At 38.1% G+C, this 20532-nt stretch overlaps 1 protein-coding gene across 8 annotated transcripts in view; it reads left to right on the top strand.

The window, feature by feature from the left end:
* Window positions 1–20532, top strand: part of fars2 (phenylalanyl-tRNA synthetase 2, mitochondrial) — a 457813-nt gene that overhangs the window by 333116 nt on the left and 104165 nt on the right. For all 8 annotated transcript variants that reach the window (XM_072560441.1, XM_072560442.1, XM_072560438.1 and 5 more), the window contains one exon: window positions 4144–4295. In XM_072560441.1, the coding sequence (XP_072416542.1) occupies window positions 4144–4295 (152 nt within the window). The remainder of the gene's footprint in view (window positions 1–4143; window positions 4296–20532) is intronic.

Here is a 20532-nt window from a genome sequence, read left to right as displayed (position 1 = left end):
TCACAGTCTTTCTCCCTGATTTCAATACCCACATTGTCCACCTCAGTAGTGAACATTAACACAAAATATCCATTCAGATCCCTAGCTACATTCTCCAGATTCAAGCACAGTTACCACTGTGATTTTTAGTGAGCCCTATCCTTTCCCAAGTTACCCTTAATTTACTTATACAGCAATATATTTTCCTTTACATTACTTGCTGTTATTCTTTCATGGCCCCTTTTTGCTCTACTAAATTCCTTTTGAAGTTTCCCTTTGCACATTCTGTTCTCCTCTCGGGCTTCTGCTGTTTTGAGAGTTCGGTATCTGCCATTAGCCTGTTTTTCTCTCTTTATCAATCTGTATAGCTCTTGATATCTATGTTTTGCTGGACTTGTTAGTCCCATGCTTTGTCTTTATTGGTATGTGTTGGCCCTACACTCTTCCTATTTCCTTCTTGAATCCAACACACATCCTCTGATACCGATGTAGCAAAAGCATTTGCTCCCAATCCACGCTGACCAAATCATACCTGATTTTGTTAAAATCATCCTTCCAACAGTTTACAACATATCAAGGTAATCTTTAAGGGTGTGTAACATTGAATAGGTCATTTATAGCCCTTATCAGTGGTCTGTTGGGCTCTGTGCCAAGTAATTAAAAACAAAAGCTTTGATATAAAATGTTGTGTTCTTCACTCTTAATAACAGAACACTGTAAGTACATTTAAGACAGTAATCCATTTGGAGATATTCAATATGAATGTACACACTTTGCTTCCATGATTTAGAATGTGATCTTACAACTGCTATCTCTACCTGGATTGAATTTTGTCTCATAAAGCAGAAATCCATCTGCTTGTTACACCCTATATTGTTTTACAAGGTGTTTAGTTAATACTGGAATGTTCATTAAACTCCACACAATATGATGATGTCATAAGAACTTGGGTGAAATGCAGGTCTTGAAGGTGTTAGACTTTTTATATTGGTCTCTTCAGATCTTACCAATGTAACAACATGCTTGTAACCATCATGCTACAAAATACCTTTTGTTTAAGACAAGGTCCTACTTTGTTAGAGTTGTGCTTTTCTTCTACCAAACTTGACAAAGTAGTCCCTGTAGATCCCAACTGAAAGCAAAGATGATAGCAACAAATCCACCTCATCAAGACAAGAGCCCAGCTAGTTCACACAACGTGATGAGCAATGAGGAATAATAGGATCCAATATGTATCACGACTGACTTGAAGAATGTTTATTGTGTAAATAAAATTAGGAATGTTTTCTATGCATCAGTTTAAACCAGAATTCTCCATACTGTTGTGAAGTTTATTTTTTCTCATTTTGAACTCCCATTTCAAACTCACTTAATTTGTCAGAAAAATATGATTATAGCCTTAAAGCAATTCTAATATTTCGGTTCGGTTAGCTTTTATCAGCGATCAGCTCTGATGAAAGTCATTGACCTGAACCAATTTTGTTTCTTTTCACAGATGCTGTTCTAGAATCCACAGTATTTGGCCTTTTGTTTCAAATAATTCTAATAGTTCATAGATCTTCTTCCAGGAAATATGACTATTCCCTCATGTCTAAAAAATTCTGAATCTGAATTCTGAGAGTTGTGTTGCACAAATGACTTATGTTTAGCTCTTTTCTCCAAAGTGGTGCTGCTATTCCAGGAACACTGCTGGGAACACTGTCTACTGAAGTAAATCCACCTAAAGACTTCTAATTAATGCAATGTAAGCTGTAACAGTCAGGCAATAATTAATTAACAATGTGTTAAAAACAAAACAAGAATTTATGCCATCCAATGATAGGAGATATGACCCAATGTTACTGTTGGTGAGTTTGTTGGAAAGTGGCCTCATATTTGTAATTGTCTGAATGTGTATTTATCTGTGTGGTGAGACCCGGCTTCATTAATGCAACAGAGTTAAAAATAAGAAGCAAACAGAGGAATGTATAAAATATGCTGTATATCAGTCGTTATTGGGCACAAGTCTGTTGATTTAAAGTCATTGGGGTTTTTTTTCTATGTGACAGCAAGTTGAGTGAGCAATCGAAATGGGGTTACACAGGCTTATTACCTTTTGATTCCTTTGCACCTCATTACTTGTATACACATCACATAAAAATAGCGGACAGAGATAGGAGAGGATAAAGCCCAATCAGTCATGCATGGACAGTAAACAAGACAAGATCCATTAAGTAGAGACCCAATTGCATGTTCACATTGATGTCTGAATTAGTTCAGGTCTCAGACAAAGGACTGTGGTAAATTTAGCCAATTTAGAATTTGATCGTTCAGTTGATTGAGAATATAAAACAGTGAAATGCCTCAAAAGAATATGTCTCAACGTTGATGTCCGTCTTGTAAACTAAATGAATGAGATAGAGAAAATATGAGTTCAAAACTATTACAGAAATATAAACACATAAAATTAGGTCAACAATTTACAGTTATGTAGTACCTTTGAAAAATAGTAAAATGTTCAAAATGCAGTAACTCAAAGCAGGAAATAGAGATAGAAGGACTGAAAGGTTTAGGGCAGTAGTGCTACAGGTTAGGGCCTTGAGAACTGATTGCATGGTCAGCATTTGTGTCTCCATTAGCACTGGAGTTGTGAAAGAGTTCACATTTAAAGAAGTACAAAGATGACATGCCTAGCTGTGCTGTTATTTATTGGGAGTGAAGATCATTCATTTAGTTTAAAAATGTGGTTTATTTTTAAGAATGTTATGTATTTAAACCAGTAATAAGAACAGTAAATGCTGGAAAGTTAAGCAGAACAAGCAATATCAGTTTTGAGAACAACAGCTTAGCAGGCCAATGAAATTAATTAAAGTGAAGCCATCAGCAAAGAAAATTCTTGGCACTGAAAGTTAACTTCTAAGAGTGAGGAGTCTCATTCCTCAACATTTTAATTATTGTAGGAATTTTTTTAAAATTAAAACTAAAAGAAATGAAATAAATAAGTTTTATTTTTGATATTTATATTTTGTGTCTGTCTGAAGAGTTCTTCAACTTAATTAGTTAATAAGATGCACATTTGCTTTCTCTGTTCAAACAATTCTCAATTCCCGTTCAGAAGACACTGTGCAAAATGGACTTTAAATTATTGCAAGTTGCAATTAAAGAAAGCTAATAAAAATAAGTGTAATTAAATGCTGGTACCGTTTTGTCTTTGCTAGTTTAGATTTTGTGGTCAATGTTTTAGGTCAGTGGCATTTCATCAGAACTGGAAGGAAACAAATGAGTGATTAACACTTGTATCCAGTGCTCCCGATGTAGTCTTCACTACATCGAGAAGACCAAATGTAAGTTCCAGGCATGTTTCGCTGAGCAACTCAGCTGAGCCCGCAGGGGCTAACCTGACCTCCCAGTCAGCACTGATTTTAATTCCCCTTCCCACTCCCTTGCCATATGACCATCCTTGGCCTCCTCCATTGCCAGAGCGAATGAGACTGCAATTTGAAGGAACAACACCTAATCTTCCACCTGGGCAGCCTACAGCTGGAGGACTTAACATTGAGTTCTCCACTTTCAAATAACATCCCTTCCCATCCTCTGACACCATTCCCAGCCCCTCCCCTACCCTTCCTTTCCTTCGATTGACCTTTCCTTCCAGCTACCAACTGGATTCATTCCTCCCATCGACCAACCGGGTCGTATCCTCGACCTGTGTTCATCTATTCTACCTCAGCACCCGACCCCTCCTCCCCAATCCCCTTTTACTGCAGCTCCCCTTACGCCCACCCCAAATCCCGATGAAGGGTTACACCTGAAATGTTGATTTCTCCACCTCCTGAGGCTGCTTGACTTCTGTGTTCTTCCAGCTTCCTGCTTGGCTGCCATTAGCACTTTATAGTCTTAAATCCAGAGAAAGGGGCAGGATTATGGATCAAGGTGATGGGCAAAACCAAGGGAAAGTATGTGGCAGAGTTAAGGGAAGTAGATCTTCTCCTTAGTTCTTTCCTCTTTCTATTGCTCCACACTGCACTACCACTTTTTTTCCCCTGGTTTTGATATCTTTCAAATGAATTGGCCTGAAATGAACAATCTTTCTCTAACTGTAGATTTGTCTGCCAAGTTTTTCCACATTTTCTGTTCTAATAAAGAACCTGTTTGTAACTAATTTCTAACTAATTTGTTTTTCAGCCCCTCAGCAAATACCCACCATTAGTAAATGACATCTCTTTTTGGATTCCAAAAGAAGGATATGAAGAAAATGATTTCTATGATTTGGTGCGAAATATTGGCGGTGACCTGGTGGAGAAGGTCAACCTTATTGACCAGTTTACACATCCAAAGTAAGTACCACAACTCTTTTCAGAAATGAATCTGTGTACTGATGGGTGCCTGATAATCTGGACACTGGGTCGAATTTTCTGTGTAGTTGTGCCTAGAGGCATGGATAATTGGAGCATAAAAAAAAATTCACCATCAATGATCAGAGAAACTTGATACCAGTGTGCTACACTCTTGAATGCACTGCGCCTGAATTCCTTCCTCTTTTACGTTCCTCTATTAATCCCTATGCTCAAACAGGTCATAATTCTTTAAAATGGCACTGTCTTAATGCTAAACAACTGTACACTTGTAAATATCTTTGTAAATGTTCAAAACTGGCATAAGATTGCATCAGGCACTTTAGATGCAACAGGAAAGAAAATAATTGTTCTAATTTTTTTTGCTTTTCTCTTGAGCAAATCTTTAAACTTTGACTTCCCTGAGAGTTCCACTGCATTTTCTATTACTTTCAATGCATTTTTGTCGCATTAGAAACTGAGAAGTATTCACAATTTCATATACTTGGACATGCTGTTATGCCTAAATGATGGTTAGGTGACATGAAATCTTTATTTTTATAATTAAAGACGGGAATTAGTCCCATGAATTTTGGATGTAATTTTCCAATTACATTCCTGCAGAAAAATTTAAACTAGTGTCATGAGGTTACTGAAAATGAAAACAACTGCACGTAAAATATTCTGTCTCAGCAAATCAAGCTTACAAGTTTCAGTTGCAACATAGTAATTAATTGGTCAGGCTTTTGGTTGAAAACTAAATCAGGACAAATGATCTTAACAGTGGTTATTATTAGTTTGCTTGTAAGCCAGAATTATATGAAGATTCTGGAACTATTTTCTTCAAAGTCAATGCCTAATGACTGATTGTATCAAATGATAAATTATAATTTTTTAAAACTTTTTTTTTCCTCCTTTTCCTTTCGTAAAACAACCATTTGATTTAATAGCCCAGAGATCACCTGGGTTCACTGCTACTATCTTTGTATAATATTCTTGATTACTGCCAAGTGACACTTGTTGGCAGGTATTAACGGAAAGTGACTGAGATGCTGTCCACATTAACTCAGTGGATAACTCCATTACTGGTTCTTATCCTGGGTCATGCTCTCAGCCTTGTGGTCTTTTTCGGGTTAGCTGCTGTCAAACTCGGAGAGATTATTGCAGTGTTACAATATGGAGACGTTTATGAAATCATGAGCGATATGGATAGGGTGAATAGCCAAGGTCTTTTCCCCAGATGGGGGAGTCCAAAACTAGAGGACACAGGTTTAAGATGAGAGGGGAAGAATTTAAAAAGGACCTAAGGTGTAACTTTTTCACACAAAGGGTGGTGTGTGTGTGTGTGTGTGTGTGTGTGTGTGTGTGTGTGTGTGTGTGTGTGTGTGTGTGTGTGGAGTGAACTGCCAGAGGAAGTGGTGGAGGTGGGTGTAATTACAAAGATGGGTACATAAATAGGAAGGGTTCAGAGGGATGTGGGCCAAATGCTGGGAAATAGACCTAGGTCAAACTGGCATCTCTGGTCGGCTTGGACAAGTTGGACCCAAGAGTCTGTTTCCGTGCTATGTGACTCTATATCCAGAATATTCTTCTATTGAGCAAGTGATTTCTGCTTAGAATCAAGTTTATATGAGAATTGAATTTGATAAGTTGATTAGCTTGGCAGAACTATCCAGGCTTGATATAATCTCAGTCAAGAATGTGGTGCTGGAAAAGCACAGCAGGTCAGGCAGCATCTGAGAAGCAGGAGAATCGATGTTTCGGGCATAAGCCGTTCATCAGGAATGCCTGAAACATCGATTCTCCTGCTTCTCAGATGTTGCTTGACCTGCTGTGTTTTTCCAGCACCACAGTCTCGACTCTGATCTCCAGCATCTTCAGTCCCTACTTTCTCCTTGATATAATCTCACCCCATTTCTCATTGGATTCTACCTGCTGCCATATTTCCTGGGATCAAATACTGGGTGACCTCAGCAAGTCATCAGGCACAGATGAGAAGTTCATTACAAAGGCTAATTAAGGACTTATTACATTCATAAATCTCAGTATAAATAGGTTCTCGAGCCCCTTAATTGATAAGGACCCAATTTTAATTCATTCAGAAACCCATCCTGTGCTGCAGTTAAAATTGAGCCCTAAATGTGTTTCATGCAAACATGGAGTTGTGTGTCAGTGACGGCTACTGTGCTGACTCTAGATGTAGGTTACGTTTACATGACATCTGTAGCATTGATGCAAAGTGATCGTGCTTCACATTGATACTACATTTGTCACATGAATATATTTGAATAGCTATAAATCAGGAAAGAGATTTGTGCAGCAGAACCTGGGTGTCCTTGTGCACCAGTCACTGAAGGTAGGCATGCAGGTGTAGCAGGTCATAAAGAAGGCAAAAGGTGTGTTGGCCTTCAATACAAAAGGTTTTGAGTACAGGAGCAGGGATTGTTGTTGCAGTTATACAGGGCCTTGGTGAGGCCATACCTGGAATATTGTGGGCTGTATTGGTCTCCTTTTCTATGGAAGGATGCTCTTGCTTTCTCTTTCTCTCTCTCTCTCTCGAGTACAGCAAAGGTGTGCCAGGCTGTTCCAGGGATGGTGGGACTGATGTATGAGGAGAGATTGACTAGGTTTGGATTGTTTTCACTGGAGTTCAGACAAATAAGGGGGGGAGATCTCATATAGACTTATAAAATTCTAACAGGACGAGATAGAAAGGTGTTTGCGAAGGTGGGTGTGTCCAGAGCCAGGGGTTACAGTCGAAGGATTCAGGGTAGACCATTTAGGATGGAGATGAGGAGACATTTCTTCACCCGGAGAGTGGTGAGCCTATGGGATTCATTATCACAAGAAATAGTTGATGCCAAAACATTGAATGTAATCACAAGGTAGCTCAATATAACACTTAGGCTGAATGGGATCAAAGGTTATGGGGAGAAAGCAGGATTAGGCTGTTGAGTTGGACGATCAGCCATGATCGTGATGATTGGTGGAGCAGGCTCAAAGGGCTGAATGGCCTTCTCCTGCTCCTATCATCGATGTTTCAATCTTGAGAGATAGACAGAAAGGAGAAGAGTAAAGGAAATAGGTGGGCCGGGGGAGTGGGGTTGCAAAGGTGTTTATGAATAAACTTGAGCATTAACTGCAACAAATAGGGAGATATTAAAAATATTGTGGATTGAACACCTCTGCCAAAAACAATGTATCTCTGGTAGAAAACTCTTTAGCAATATTACCAAAATGCAGATTATTTTCATACTCATGTAAAAGATATTGAAGGCCATTGAAAACTGTAGGGATATTATTCCTGCATCTATGTATTGGCGTGTTGTAAGGTAATATTCATATTTTCTTCATCTGCAGCACAAATACCCTATCAGTCATGTTCTTCATCTAATTTTGTCAGGGACAAAGTTTTGTGTGCCTTTAATTTTTTAAATTTCAACCCTATTTAACATGTTTGGGATTGTACAATGATTGAAGCACATGCCTTCATTTTGAAAATTACACAGTTTTGAGCAAATTCCATTTTGTGGTTCCTGGTTTAAAAGTTTATGCTGTGTGAGAATGAAAAGACAATTATTGTTATTCTTTGAATTAAGCCACAGTCAGTGAAAATAAAAGTGTACCCCTCAGTTTAACTACTGTGTGAGCTGTGTTAATTTTACACCATAAAGGTAGGCTAATGGTATACAGTAATAAAATACTCCCATTATTAGAATAAACAGCCACATTAAATGGGGTTGCATTGTTTACAAGTCTTGATTGTAAATTGTATGCCACCCACCAGATTATTTCTGCTGACTCAGATATGCATGAGTTCATAACTCTCTCACCAGAAGGTTGTGGGTTCGTGCCCCACTTCAGGACTTGAGAACAAAGAAAAACATTTCAGTACAATATTGAGGGAGTGTCACTCTTAGAGGTGCTATATTTTAAATGTAATACTAAACCAAGGACCTGTCTGACGTTTCAATTGGAATGATACCATGAAATGATTCCAAACAAGAGTAAGGGAGTTATTCAAGGCGCCCAGGACAATATTTATCTTTCAACCATCATCACAGATATAGATCATCTGATCTTTACTGTGCGTATGTTGACTGAATGGTTGTCGACTTAATTATTGATCAGTTCAATGTTTTTAAAAAGTTTTAATTCCAGCTATTTTAATGCTTTAGTTTTGTATTACAGCAGTAAAAGCAACGTACCTGAAATCAGCTTCTAATTATTATAATGACCTGGGAGCATTTCACCACTGTAGCAATTCTATAAATTGAAATAAAAACAGAAAGTCCTGCAGAAATTCAGCAAGTATGGCAGCCAGCATTTCCCCAGATTTTCCTTTCGTTCTTCTGCGCTGACCTCCAAGGTCCATGTGCTACGGTAACTTTCAAAGCCAGAAGTCAGTGTTGTGATTGGCATCAGCACAACTAATCGTCATGCACAGAACATTGAAATGGCTGCATACATCCATGGCCCAAAAGAAATGTTGCTGACAGCATAAATGGGGAAAGAAACAAAGTCAATGTTTCCATCCAATATAACTTCTTCTGAACTGAAGAGAGGTGGAAATTTATTAATTTCATGCTGTTGAAGAAAATGGGAGGAGCAAATCAGACAAATGTGAATGTTAGGGAATGGTTAGTGGGTGATGGAAGTTAGAGCTCACAAGTGTGGTAGATTAATAGGCTGTAGAGTGATAATGGTTGAAGAGACAAGACGAATCCAGAGTAATGGTTAATATGGCAGAATATAGGTTAGGTCTAAATGAAAGCAGAAGCCTGAAACCAAAATGCAGACACTAGGGAGAAGAAAAAGGCATATCAAATGGAGGATAGCATTCATGGTCTGAAGTTATTGAACTCCATATTGAATATAGAAGACTGTAAAGTACCTAAGTGGAAAATGAGGTGCTGTTCCTCCACCTTGTGTTGGGCTTCCCTGGAGCACTACAGCAAGCCTGGGATAAAGACGTGACCATGAGAGCAACATTGTGCATTGGCAAGTGAGTGGGAAGTCAGGATCATGCTTACAGACTGAACACAGCAGGCACTCAGTCTGCACTTGTTCTCCCTAAGGTAGAGAAAACTGCATTGTGAAGAGGGAATACAGGAGTCTTAATTGAAAAATGTGGAGGAGCTGTGTTGGACTGGGGTGGACAAAATTAAAAATCACTCAACACCAGGTTTTAGTCCAACAGGTTTATTTGAAAGCACTAGCTTTCGGAGCGCTGTTCCTTCATCAGGTGGTTGTGAAGTATAAGATCATAAGACACAGAATTTATAGCAAAAGGTTACTGTGTCATACAGTGATATATTGAACAAACCTGGATTGTTAAGTCTTACATCTTTTAGAATGCAGGTTTTGGTTCATTACTATGTCAATCCCAGAACTTCTTTTTAGTCACCTTCTCAAGATAACTTAAGGTTTATAACAAAAGGTGACACCTCCGCTCAGACAATGCATTAAAGGTGTGAGGTCAGTGTCTGTCTGTATCTCAATCTTGAGTTCATACTGGTTCTATTTCCAAAGTGGAATTTACAAAATATTTTTATATATTATTATATATGGGGTAAAAGTGTATGAGTTACACTTCCTGCAACTGCATAGGATGGTGCTGTGACAAATGGATGATGATTTTGGAGGCGATAGTGAAGTTGCGCAGTGTGTCAGAGCTAAGGTCCCTTCAAAAAGTTCATAGGAGAGGGAAGGTGAAAGATGTGCTTGATGGTGGATTCATGCTGGAGGCATAAATTAAAATTTTGGGGGTACAAAATTATTAAGATCCTTGCTGTTTCAATTATTAACCTATACTTGCTGGAACTTGTTGCAGGGCTGCCAAATGATGGGAAATTATGAATTTTGTTAGGGGCTTAAGTGATCAAACCCATCTTTATAATTGTCTTTGGTAACTACAACTTTACATTTGTAGATTTAACTGCTGACTTGATATCCCTTTGACAAAGTACAACAAGGTAATGTAAGAATTCTGAATAACAATTATCTCAGTTGGACCACTTCTGTTATTTATGGGCAGTGTCCCCTGGCACATTGCTTCATTGGTTTACTTTATCCGGATAGGAAAACACCCATTTTTTTCTTCTCCATGCAATTGATTATTTACTTGAGGTCCTTTTGAGAACTAATCCTGTGCTTAAATGATGGTCTTTCTAAATTCCATGTTATAGGAATATCTTTGGTACTTTCAGCAGAGGGTTGTGAAGAAGAGAAATTGAATAGTCTATTGTCTTATTGTCATGTGCTTTTGGTCTTCTTTCACCCATCCAGGATCATTTTTAATCAATATACACTGAAACTGAGCAGTAAAGCAATAAAGAGTAATTTACATCTAGCTCCAGGCCAGCTTTAAGTTAGACTGATATATGGGTTTGTATTATTAAAAGGGAATTAAAATAAGATAAACTATTCAAACGTCTCAGTGCAAATGACTGAACTGAATGAAGGATATTTTAATATGCTGACCCTAAGCTCCGTTTATTTTATAACTGTTGATTATTTGATGGATATGAGACAACTCAGCTGAAAACAAATTTTCACGCTTAAGAATTATCCTGAGTCATTTAAATCCATCAAGTCTAATTATTTGACTAGGAAAACTACAGCAACTGAGTGAGATCTTTTGATAAAATTGTATACTGGGTTTATTACTATGTAACAAGAAATGAAAGACATGCTCTGATTTTGACCTTACGTGGGAATTGAAAATCTGGTGTGAGGGGTGAGTCCATTTGTTTCCCCACAGCACAGGCATCTTGTAAATCTGAGTTTCATTTGCATTCTCTTTCACTGCTTCCCATCAAGCAAACATGTCTGCAGGAAATGACTCCATCTCAAAACTCTGGCTCAGAGTAATTGAGCTGAAGAGACTCCAATACATAAAGGGTGGTAGGGAGAGGTGAAATGTTTGAACAGATTTACCCAAGATAATGTCAGACTTCAGAGCAAAATACAGGTTTAGAAAAAAGAGGTTACAACAGTTAGAAAGCCAGAAAGTGGGGATTAAGAAGAGGTTGACAAGGAGATCCTGCAAACACTGGTCTTATCTAACTAATACGATGTACTATTTTTCTAAGAGGGTGAGTAAGAAGGAAGAACAGTCACAATTGATATCAAAATCCTATGGCACAGAAGACTGGCTGTCCAATGAAAGAGAAGAGCAATGTAGAGATGTGGTGCAGAGTTTTAGACCTCACTTGTAACCTGTTTGAAGTAAAGAAGGTCATTAAACTAGGCAAAATGGTGATGTACTTGAATGCTGCCTCATTCCCACCACGATCAAAATCTGCCAGAGGCAGGAAGGCCCATAGTTGTCTCTCCTGTCCCACTGCCAGTTGGAGCCTTTAAATGGGCAATTAATGACTACTTAGGCAGCTCATCCTGCACCGCTGGCATTAATCTAGTAGCAAGTGAAACAGTTGATGTGCAGTATGCAAGCGTGTAAAATTATGCAACCTGCTTCTGGTCACCACCAAATACACAGAAGAACTCAACATCACTGACAGCCACTCCCTTCTCGTGTTGCTGACTTGTTCTACAATCCTCTCCCTAACATCACCACCACAGAATTTTTTTCCCACCTGTTGCTTACATGTGGCCAGTGCCACTTTTCAATCCTAGAAATCCAGTCATTCCAACAGGTGACACGATATCCATGGTTGCTCTACCTTTCAGAAGCTTAAGTATTTAAGTAGAACTTAACTCGAGTGGGCCTTTCCAAAGGAGTCAACACCAGTCTCTCGCTAACTTGACAACCAGCAGGTGAGAGCCTATTGCCTCCACAAAATCCAGTTTGTGGTACATAACAGGGACACTAATTAAAGGCATAGATAGTGCCTTCTGTACTGAAGAGCAATCATTCTAAATTTGTGTGTTGCCTACCCAGTTTCATGAGGAATATCCTGTCGTAGTGGGGATCCATCCAATTATCATTGACACAGATTAGAAATAACAGTAGAGGAAGGAACAGGGAGAAGGCCCTGTTGAAATGTATCTGGATTTTAGTTCTAATTTAAATAGCAGGACATCAAAGTATGTTCTCTGCATTAAACTTTATTGTATTGAGTTCTGTTGGATTTTTTTAAAGTGTGCAGTGGGATCCCATTGTGAATGCATTATCAGATCCAAACACCAGAAATGGTTTTAACTCAGCAAGAATTGTTGACACGGCTGTGGAAGCTTTGCTTCATTGAAATTTTTATGACCAACTGATAATGATATTAGAAAATCAAATTTGTAGACTGCAGGCAAGGAATCGTGAAAATATAATCCATCATGTAAAGTTGAGAGGGTGGTGCAAGTGCATAACTGTTTGCAGCTGGAAGATGGGAACAAAAGCTTAGTGCAAGTGGAGACCTAAAATTTGATGCTGAGTTCGAACAAACTCCATGTTGGCTGTTGCAGGAGGCTTAACCTGTAATGTAGAAGTCACAATTTGATGGAGTAGGAGTAAAAACACTTGAAGGACTAGGAAGGACTAGGACTAGTCTTCTGATGAACTGCATTGATTGACTGGCCATCTCTTGCAGGTTAGAAATAATAAAACATTGATCATGCAGTCTCAACAGAGTTCTTCCTTAATATTTCCTCAAGGGCTAGTATTATATTATGAATGTTTGGCTGAGCTTCAGAGATGACAGTTATCTTAGCAAGAGGTTCTGAGTTCACAGTTTGATTGACAGCTTAATGAGAACATTAAAGGATTAACTATCTTAATGTGGAGTCTGAATAGAAATGTGTAACCCTTGAGATTTGAAAACTTTGACTGAGTTTTATGATAAGAAATTGTTCTCAGTAATAAGACTGTATGAGTGATAGGTGTATTGGATTGTTATTTTTCTCACTTCCAGATGGCTCGTGTGATATCCCAACACTGGATACTGGGCTAGTGGCTATAGAGGTGGCATGGATGGTATGAGGACCATGGTGGCTGTGTGGAAAACATGAGTTGCCTTGGTGACTGTTTTCAAGTTGTTTCCAGGCACTTTGAATAACCTGAAAACCACTCTGCAGTATGCAGTAACAAAATGGAAATTTAGCCCCAAGATTTATAACTGTTCAGGCAGGGATCCTAATTTGTTGATTTAATGTTCGGCTGTAATATTTCAAAGGTCATAAACCAAGCAATCATCATCTATCTGTCCATGAAAAACGAATACTTCTGACTGAAATCACATTTCATGGATGAACACAAGTGAGAGGCAGACCAAATGGTGGTGTTCTGCAGACCGTTCTACAGCAAGGACATTATCACCTGATCTCGTTCTCATCAGGTCTTGACAAATAAACTTCTCAGAATCAGATTGTACAACAGTCAAGAGTATAAACATTGACGAATGATTTTCTCCCATGGCCCAGCATTCTGTTGCTAATTTAATACAGCGCCTCTGGTGCTGAGGTCGTTATACAAAGGCAACCAGAACTAAGGCTTCTAACCACACAACATATGCATTTAACCACTAACTCACCAGAAAAATGCTAAAACAATGTAATTCTACCTGGAATATTGAATAATGTTTGCTCAGAACCGGGCCCCCTATATAGGTTAATAATTTTTTACTTCTTTTTTGGAATGTGGATATCACTAACAAGGCCAACATTCATTCACTTGATCAGCCATCTAGATCTGGTGACTGTTCACCTGATGCAGGTTCACCCACATCGCTGCTGGAAACTGGATTCCAGGACTTCTTTCCCGTTTCAGTAAAGGAACGGTGATATAGTTCCCGTGAGGTTGGTGTTGACTGAAGAGGAACTTGCAGATGGTAGTGTTTCCATGCGTCTGTTAACCTTGTCCTTCCAGGTGTTAGAGGTCAGAGTTTGGAAGGCACTGTTGAAGAGGCCTTGTTGAGTTGCTATACTGCATATTGTCACTGCACCAGAGGGAGAAGAAGAGAAAGTTTGAGTTGGTGGATGGGGTTCTGATCAATGGAATGCTTTGACTGGAAAGGTGTCAAGTTTCTTGAGTATTGTTAGCGACACTCTTGTCCAAGCATGTAGTTGACTTTTCTACATTACTCTTGACTTGTGCTTTGCACATGGTTGATAGGGTTCTGAAAACTTGCCTCAGGATTATCTGTATCTGAACTTCTCTTATAGCCATAACCTTTATATTTGATATCACACCTGGTCAAAAGCAACATTAATTTTTAGATTAGATTAGATTGATTACAGTGTGGAAACAGGCCCTTCGGCCCAACAAGTCCACACCAACCCTCCGAAGAACAACCCACCCAGACCCATTCCCTACATTTACCACTTCACCTAACACTGCGGGCAATTTAGCATGGCCAATTCACCTAACCTGCACATCTTTGGATTGTGGGAAGAAACCGGAGCACCCGGAGGAAACCCACACAGACACGGGGAGAATGTGCAAACTCCACACAGACAGTTGCCTGAGGTGGGAATTGAACCCGGGTCCCTGGTGCTGTGAGGCAGCAGTGCTAACCACTGTGCCGCCCATTTTAAATGGCAGTCATTCTCATTTCCTTTCTTGAGTTCGGCTCTTTTGTCCACAAGGCTCTAATTGAGTCAGGAGCCAAGTGATTCTGGCAGAACTGAAGCTAAACATCAATGTGCTGGTTATTACAGGGAAAGTGTTAATTGAAAGCATTGTCAATAACACAGTTGATTACTTTGATGCTGACCAAAAGAAGGCTTATAGAGTGTAATTGTCCAGGTTGAATTCAGCCTGATTTCTGTGCACATAACATGTCTAGGTCATTTTCCACATTGTTGAATAGATGTCAGTGTTGCAGCTGTACTGTTGCTAAATTTGTTCATGGCACAGAAATAAGTAAACTGTGAGGAAGACATAAAGAGTCTCCAAAGGAATTTTAATAAGTTGTGAATGGGGAAGAAATGGAGATGGAGTATAATGTGAACTTATCCATTTTGACAGAGGATTATTTAACAGTACATTAGATAATTGGAAAAAGGTTGTGAAACTCCATGATGGGTGCTCTGATAAGTGAATCACAAAGCTTTAGCATGCAGGTACGCAAGTGATTATGAATGCAAATGAAATGCTGTTGTTCATTGCAAGGGTAATGGAATTAAAACAAGGCAAGGTTTTGCTAAACTTTTATAGGATGTTGGTGAGACTATATCTAGAGTACTGTGACAGTTTTGGTCTCCTCACTTGAGAAAGGATGTAGTAGTATTAGAAGCAGTTCAGAAAACTTTCACTTGACTACTTCCTGAGATGAAAGTGTTATTATATGAGAAAAGCTTGGACAGATTGAGCCTATATCCTTTGGAGTTTAAAAGAATGCAGTGTAATCTTATTGAAACCTATAAGAGTCTAAGAGGAATTGACAGGTTGAATGCTGAGAAGATGAGAATTTTGAGAATCTAGAACTAGTGGACACAGTTTAAACACATTTAAAATTTCCCATTTAAAATGGCAATAATTTTTTTTCTCTCAGAGTGTTGTTGTTTGGAATTATCTTCTCCCCACAGTAGCAGAGTCATTGAATATTTCTAAGGCTGAGTTCCATTGTTTCTTGATTGATAAGGAATTCAAAACATATAGGGGTAGAAAAGAGAAGTAGAATGAAAGCCACAATCAGATTAACCATGAAGTATAATGGGAAAGGCTCAAGGAGCCAAGTGGCTTATTCCTGCTCCTAATTTGTAGTGTGGTATTTTGAAACAGATGACTATGGCAGGGCTAATTCTGAAACACAGATATCTAGCAGGATTAGCAGGATATTGTCAAAGCCCAGTTTTTGCTGTATCCAGTGCCTTCAGCATTTCTTAAAATCACATGTGGTGAAGCGAATTGGTTGAAGCAAGGCATTTGTGATGATGCAGGGGACCTGAGGAGGTGACTGAGATGGATCACCCACTTGGCATTTCTGGCTGAACATGGTTGCAGTGCTGCATCCTTTCTTTTGCACCCCCTGTTCAAAATTGACAATTGGGATGTTTGTGAAGTTTCTTTCTTCTGTTAGTTGTTTAATTGTCCATCACTGTTCATAACTAAATATGGCAAGACTACAAAGTTTTGAAATGACTGGTTCTTTAGTTGTGAGACCACTTAGCTCTCCCAACCTTTTACGTGTCATTATAACTCAGCTGTTTAAAATACTATTTTACTTGTTTTTTTTAATAGAATAAGGGAATAAACCTAATTCAATTTCTTATTACTTTAGCTCATAATTTCGCTGTCAGAAAAACAATGGTCATATCATGTTTTATTTTTTCTTTGTAAGATGTGGGCTAAATGTTGCAGTTTTTGCAGAAGTAGATAATGGGAATTTGTGAAACTTTATTTTCTTCCTCACTGACACTTGGATATACTTCAAGTGTTACACAACCCTCAGTATATGTATTCCTTTAAATATGATTATCTCATAGCCATTTTCACCTTTCCAATGTCTCTTTCCACTTTTTTTACAAGCATTAACATCAATCAGATTCATCCGTCTCTAGGCTGCTTAGAATGGATACAGCTTGAAATTCAGGCCATTCTGTGAATTCAGATTGATGACCAAATGACATATTGTTGTGATGGAGCTGTTCTCCTCCTGTTGAAATCCACTGTGTTTTTCAAGTGCTGCAAGGTGATTGGCGATCTGAATACCAGGCTACAATTATTAGTATCTGATTTTTATGTCCTCTGCATGGGCAAATTTATTCAGACATCTGTTTGATTAACTTGAACAACTATCAGTACATAAGAATTTAGCTGACTGGTCATTTCACATATCCACTGCTATGTGAGAGAAATCAATAATTCCAATTTGAGATTAGTTTATTTTATATTCTGACCAATAATCTATGCTATAAGACTAAACTAAGTTTAAACCAGACTTTATCCACAAAATGGATGAAGCCTTCCCAGCATTTCAAAAATCAAATTCATTGTTAATCTTTTTGTTGTGCAATGAAAGAATTTCTTTGTTTTTTTTCTCATAAATCAGTCCCAGACCATCTATTTTCTCCTCTCTGAATCCTCGCCAAAATGTTAGCACTATTTTGATAGTTTGATGCCAAAGTTTGTGCATATTATGGCCTCAGACTGGTTAAGATTAGATTGTTTTCACTTCAAATGACTTGAAATTTAGCCCAATATACAAAACCATATTGATAGCTCCTGCACAATTGTTGGGCACTGTAGTGATTGTAATAAGGTCAGCAAGGTCGATCTCATGGAATATGGTCTAATCAGGGAGCATTGGCTGACAGATATAAACAGGAGTGCCAGGGGTTCTGTTCACTCTAGGAGCTGGTTCTATGCTAGCTAGACCAGTGACAATTACACGTAAATAAAGAGTGACTTGGTGACGAGACACTGACCTTCATAGAGTTATTTCAGGTACCATCCATGAACGTTTAATAATGACGTCCAAGCACCTTTTACTGGTTAGATAGAATTCAATCATTTCCTGTCTGTATGTGCTGTATTCCAGTTTGGATAATCTTATAGCTAAGGTTATAAAGTGGAGGTCGAACTCCTATGTTAATTAAAACCAAACACCCAGAAAAGCTCACCTTGCCTCGTAATCTGTTAAAATGTGAGTAAGTGACAGAGACCTCTTAATTTCCACTATTTAAAGAAAGATAACAGCTTATTTTCCTAACTCTAACACTGAGCACTAAACAAAATCTATTTACAAATCCAAGCCCTCTTTTCTCAACTACTTATTATCTGACACTAACTCTGTAAAAATGCTGTTCCAATAACACACTTATTAAATATTACATTAACTTAATCTCAAGACCAAACAGTCTCTGTCTTCATTCTTCCAGCCACTGATCTCCCTAGGTCGTCTTCTTTCTTTTTACTGTGAGTATGTTTTACATGAAAGGGTATCTTTGATAGAGAATTTCGTTGAGAGCAAGATATTAGATGGGCAGTCAGCAGTTGCTGTCTGACCAATTTTCAAAATGCTCTAACTTTTTTATACCTCCTCCCTGTGCATCCCCCCCCCCCCCCCCCACCCCCACCAACTTTGTACCATCTCATTGGTCGGATGTTGCCAAATTAATTGGTTAAATTTGAGTTGTCATCAAAACAGCGACCAAAACTCAGGTATCTATTTAACAGCCATTTGCTATATGTATCTATTTTGGAACAGCTCATCTCCCAGCCTTTCCATTCAGATATCTGAGCCTCCACTTTAAGTTTACTTCAAAATTCAGAAGACACTTTCTATTTTAAAGTGAACATACATGCTTTTGATTTCATAACGTAATATTCTATCTCGAACTGCCATGGGACACTGTTAGTGTCCCAACCTCTCAGCTAGATGGTCTGGGTTTAAGTCACATCTGCCCTAAAGGTGTGTCATAACATGTTCAAACAGGTTAATAAAAATAGCTATAATTAATATTTTTGATTCAAGTGACTGAGTTTTTCAAATTTAAATGAATTGAGAGCCAAATGTGGCTTTCGGATGATTCCACAAAAAAGTAATGAAGTATATCCTAACTTTCAGTTTGCTAATTACGATGGTGGTGAATTAGCAGCCAATTTTATTTCTCTTCCAATTTGAATTTTAGTGAAAATCAGATTTGCCAGCAATGTCTTACTATTTCCCATATTTACCTAACTCTGCCTTATTCACAGAAGTGTGGTATTTGAATTTTTCACTCTCCAAAAGGAGGCTTTGTCATGTTAGGCTATGTCCTGGAAGCAGTTTTGATTTTCTTCCACCAGTTATTGAGTTTTGAGAAACATGTAGTGAGGAATTGAGCTTGTGCCTCTGGCAAATTTTGACCATATTTGTGCAGTTGGGTTTAGTATGGAGAAAGGTATTTTTGATCCCATTGTATTCCTCCTCAACTGAAGTATGTCTTTTTTATAGCTATTGAAATGATATATCTTTCATTAAATCAGGAATGTGTTGGGCACAAATTGATTTTGCTGTTTTCTTCTTACAATATTTATATGTCTTGCAAATCCTATAGTAATAACAACTTTTGCTAGCTCATATATTTGATTGTATTTCCGAATGCCAATGTAATAGATTTTATCTGCTTAAGTTTTCATAAAATAACAAAATGTGAATAAGATTTTAAGATTATAATAATAAATGGATTTCACAGCAGCATCAACCTGCTTGGAGGGAGCATTTAATTTATTTGAACTCTTGGGCATATGTCCATGTAAAGTTAAGTGATAATATTAGCATAAAAATATAATCTGTTATTATTTGACAATTCAATTTCCACTCATACAAACACCTTGAATATGATCAGAAATTATAGGAAATACAGAGCAGGTCAGTCAACTTCTGTGAAGAAAATAGATGAATGTGATATTTCGAGAGTGCAGCCTTCATCAAGGTAACCTCAGATTTTGACATAAGCAGTTTACATGTAGAGCAAAATTTTTACATTACAGGCAGAGGCTACTTGACCTTTGTGACAACAATCCAAAATTAATTCCTGCTCTTTTCCAGGAGGTATTTTGCCTTTATCTTAATTATTGTATATTTAAATAGTTACCGTTACTGGTTAATAGATAGATTTCCAAACAATTACACTGTGGTAAATTTCCTCTTGGCCCACTAATATTAACTGATTTCCAATCCAACACTATCATGTTTGACTGTTCTTGTTCCTGATTTTGGAGGAAGATTTAAATGAAAGTAATTTTGTGACCCTGTACTCCCAGAAAAATTGCAGGATGTGTAGGTGAGAGACAGGAGTACAGCATCACTTCATTCATGCCTCTAACTATGAGCTGAATAGCATTCAATATGTAATATTCGATTTTTGTTAAATCACAGATAATTAATAACTAAATGGAAAGTTATAAGAAAATCTTGTCTCCTCAAAGCTAAGTTACCTGCATCTATTTATGTCTAAACAAGTTTAATTCCCTTTGGTGCAGACTGTTCAAGGATATCTGCTCATGTCCCTGTGAAAATGAGGGATAGTAATGGCAAGATTAGGGAACTATGGGTGACAGGTGAAATTGTGAGACTAATTATGAGGAAAAAGGAAGCATACATACGGTCTAGACGACTGAAAGCAGAAAAGCTTTGCAAGAGCATTGGGAAAGTAGGAATCTAAATGAGGAATGAAGAGAGCTAAAAAGGAATCATGAAATACCTTTAGCAAACAAGGTTAAGGAAAATCCCAAAGCCTTTTATTCGTATATATGAAGCAAGAAGGTAACTAGAGAAAGGGTTGGACCACTCATGGACAAAGGAGCTAAGTTATGCATGGAGTCGGGAAAATGGGTGAGATTCTTAATGAGTACTTT

This window comes from Chiloscyllium punctatum, chromosome 41 (assembly GCF_047496795.1).
Source record: "Chiloscyllium punctatum isolate Juve2018m chromosome 41, sChiPun1.3, whole genome shotgun sequence".
Lineage (NCBI taxonomy): Eukaryota > Metazoa > Chordata > Chondrichthyes > Orectolobiformes > Hemiscylliidae > Chiloscyllium > Chiloscyllium punctatum.
The sequence above is the reverse complement of the archived record's forward strand: the minus strand, read 5'-3'. Positions and strand labels throughout refer to the sequence as shown.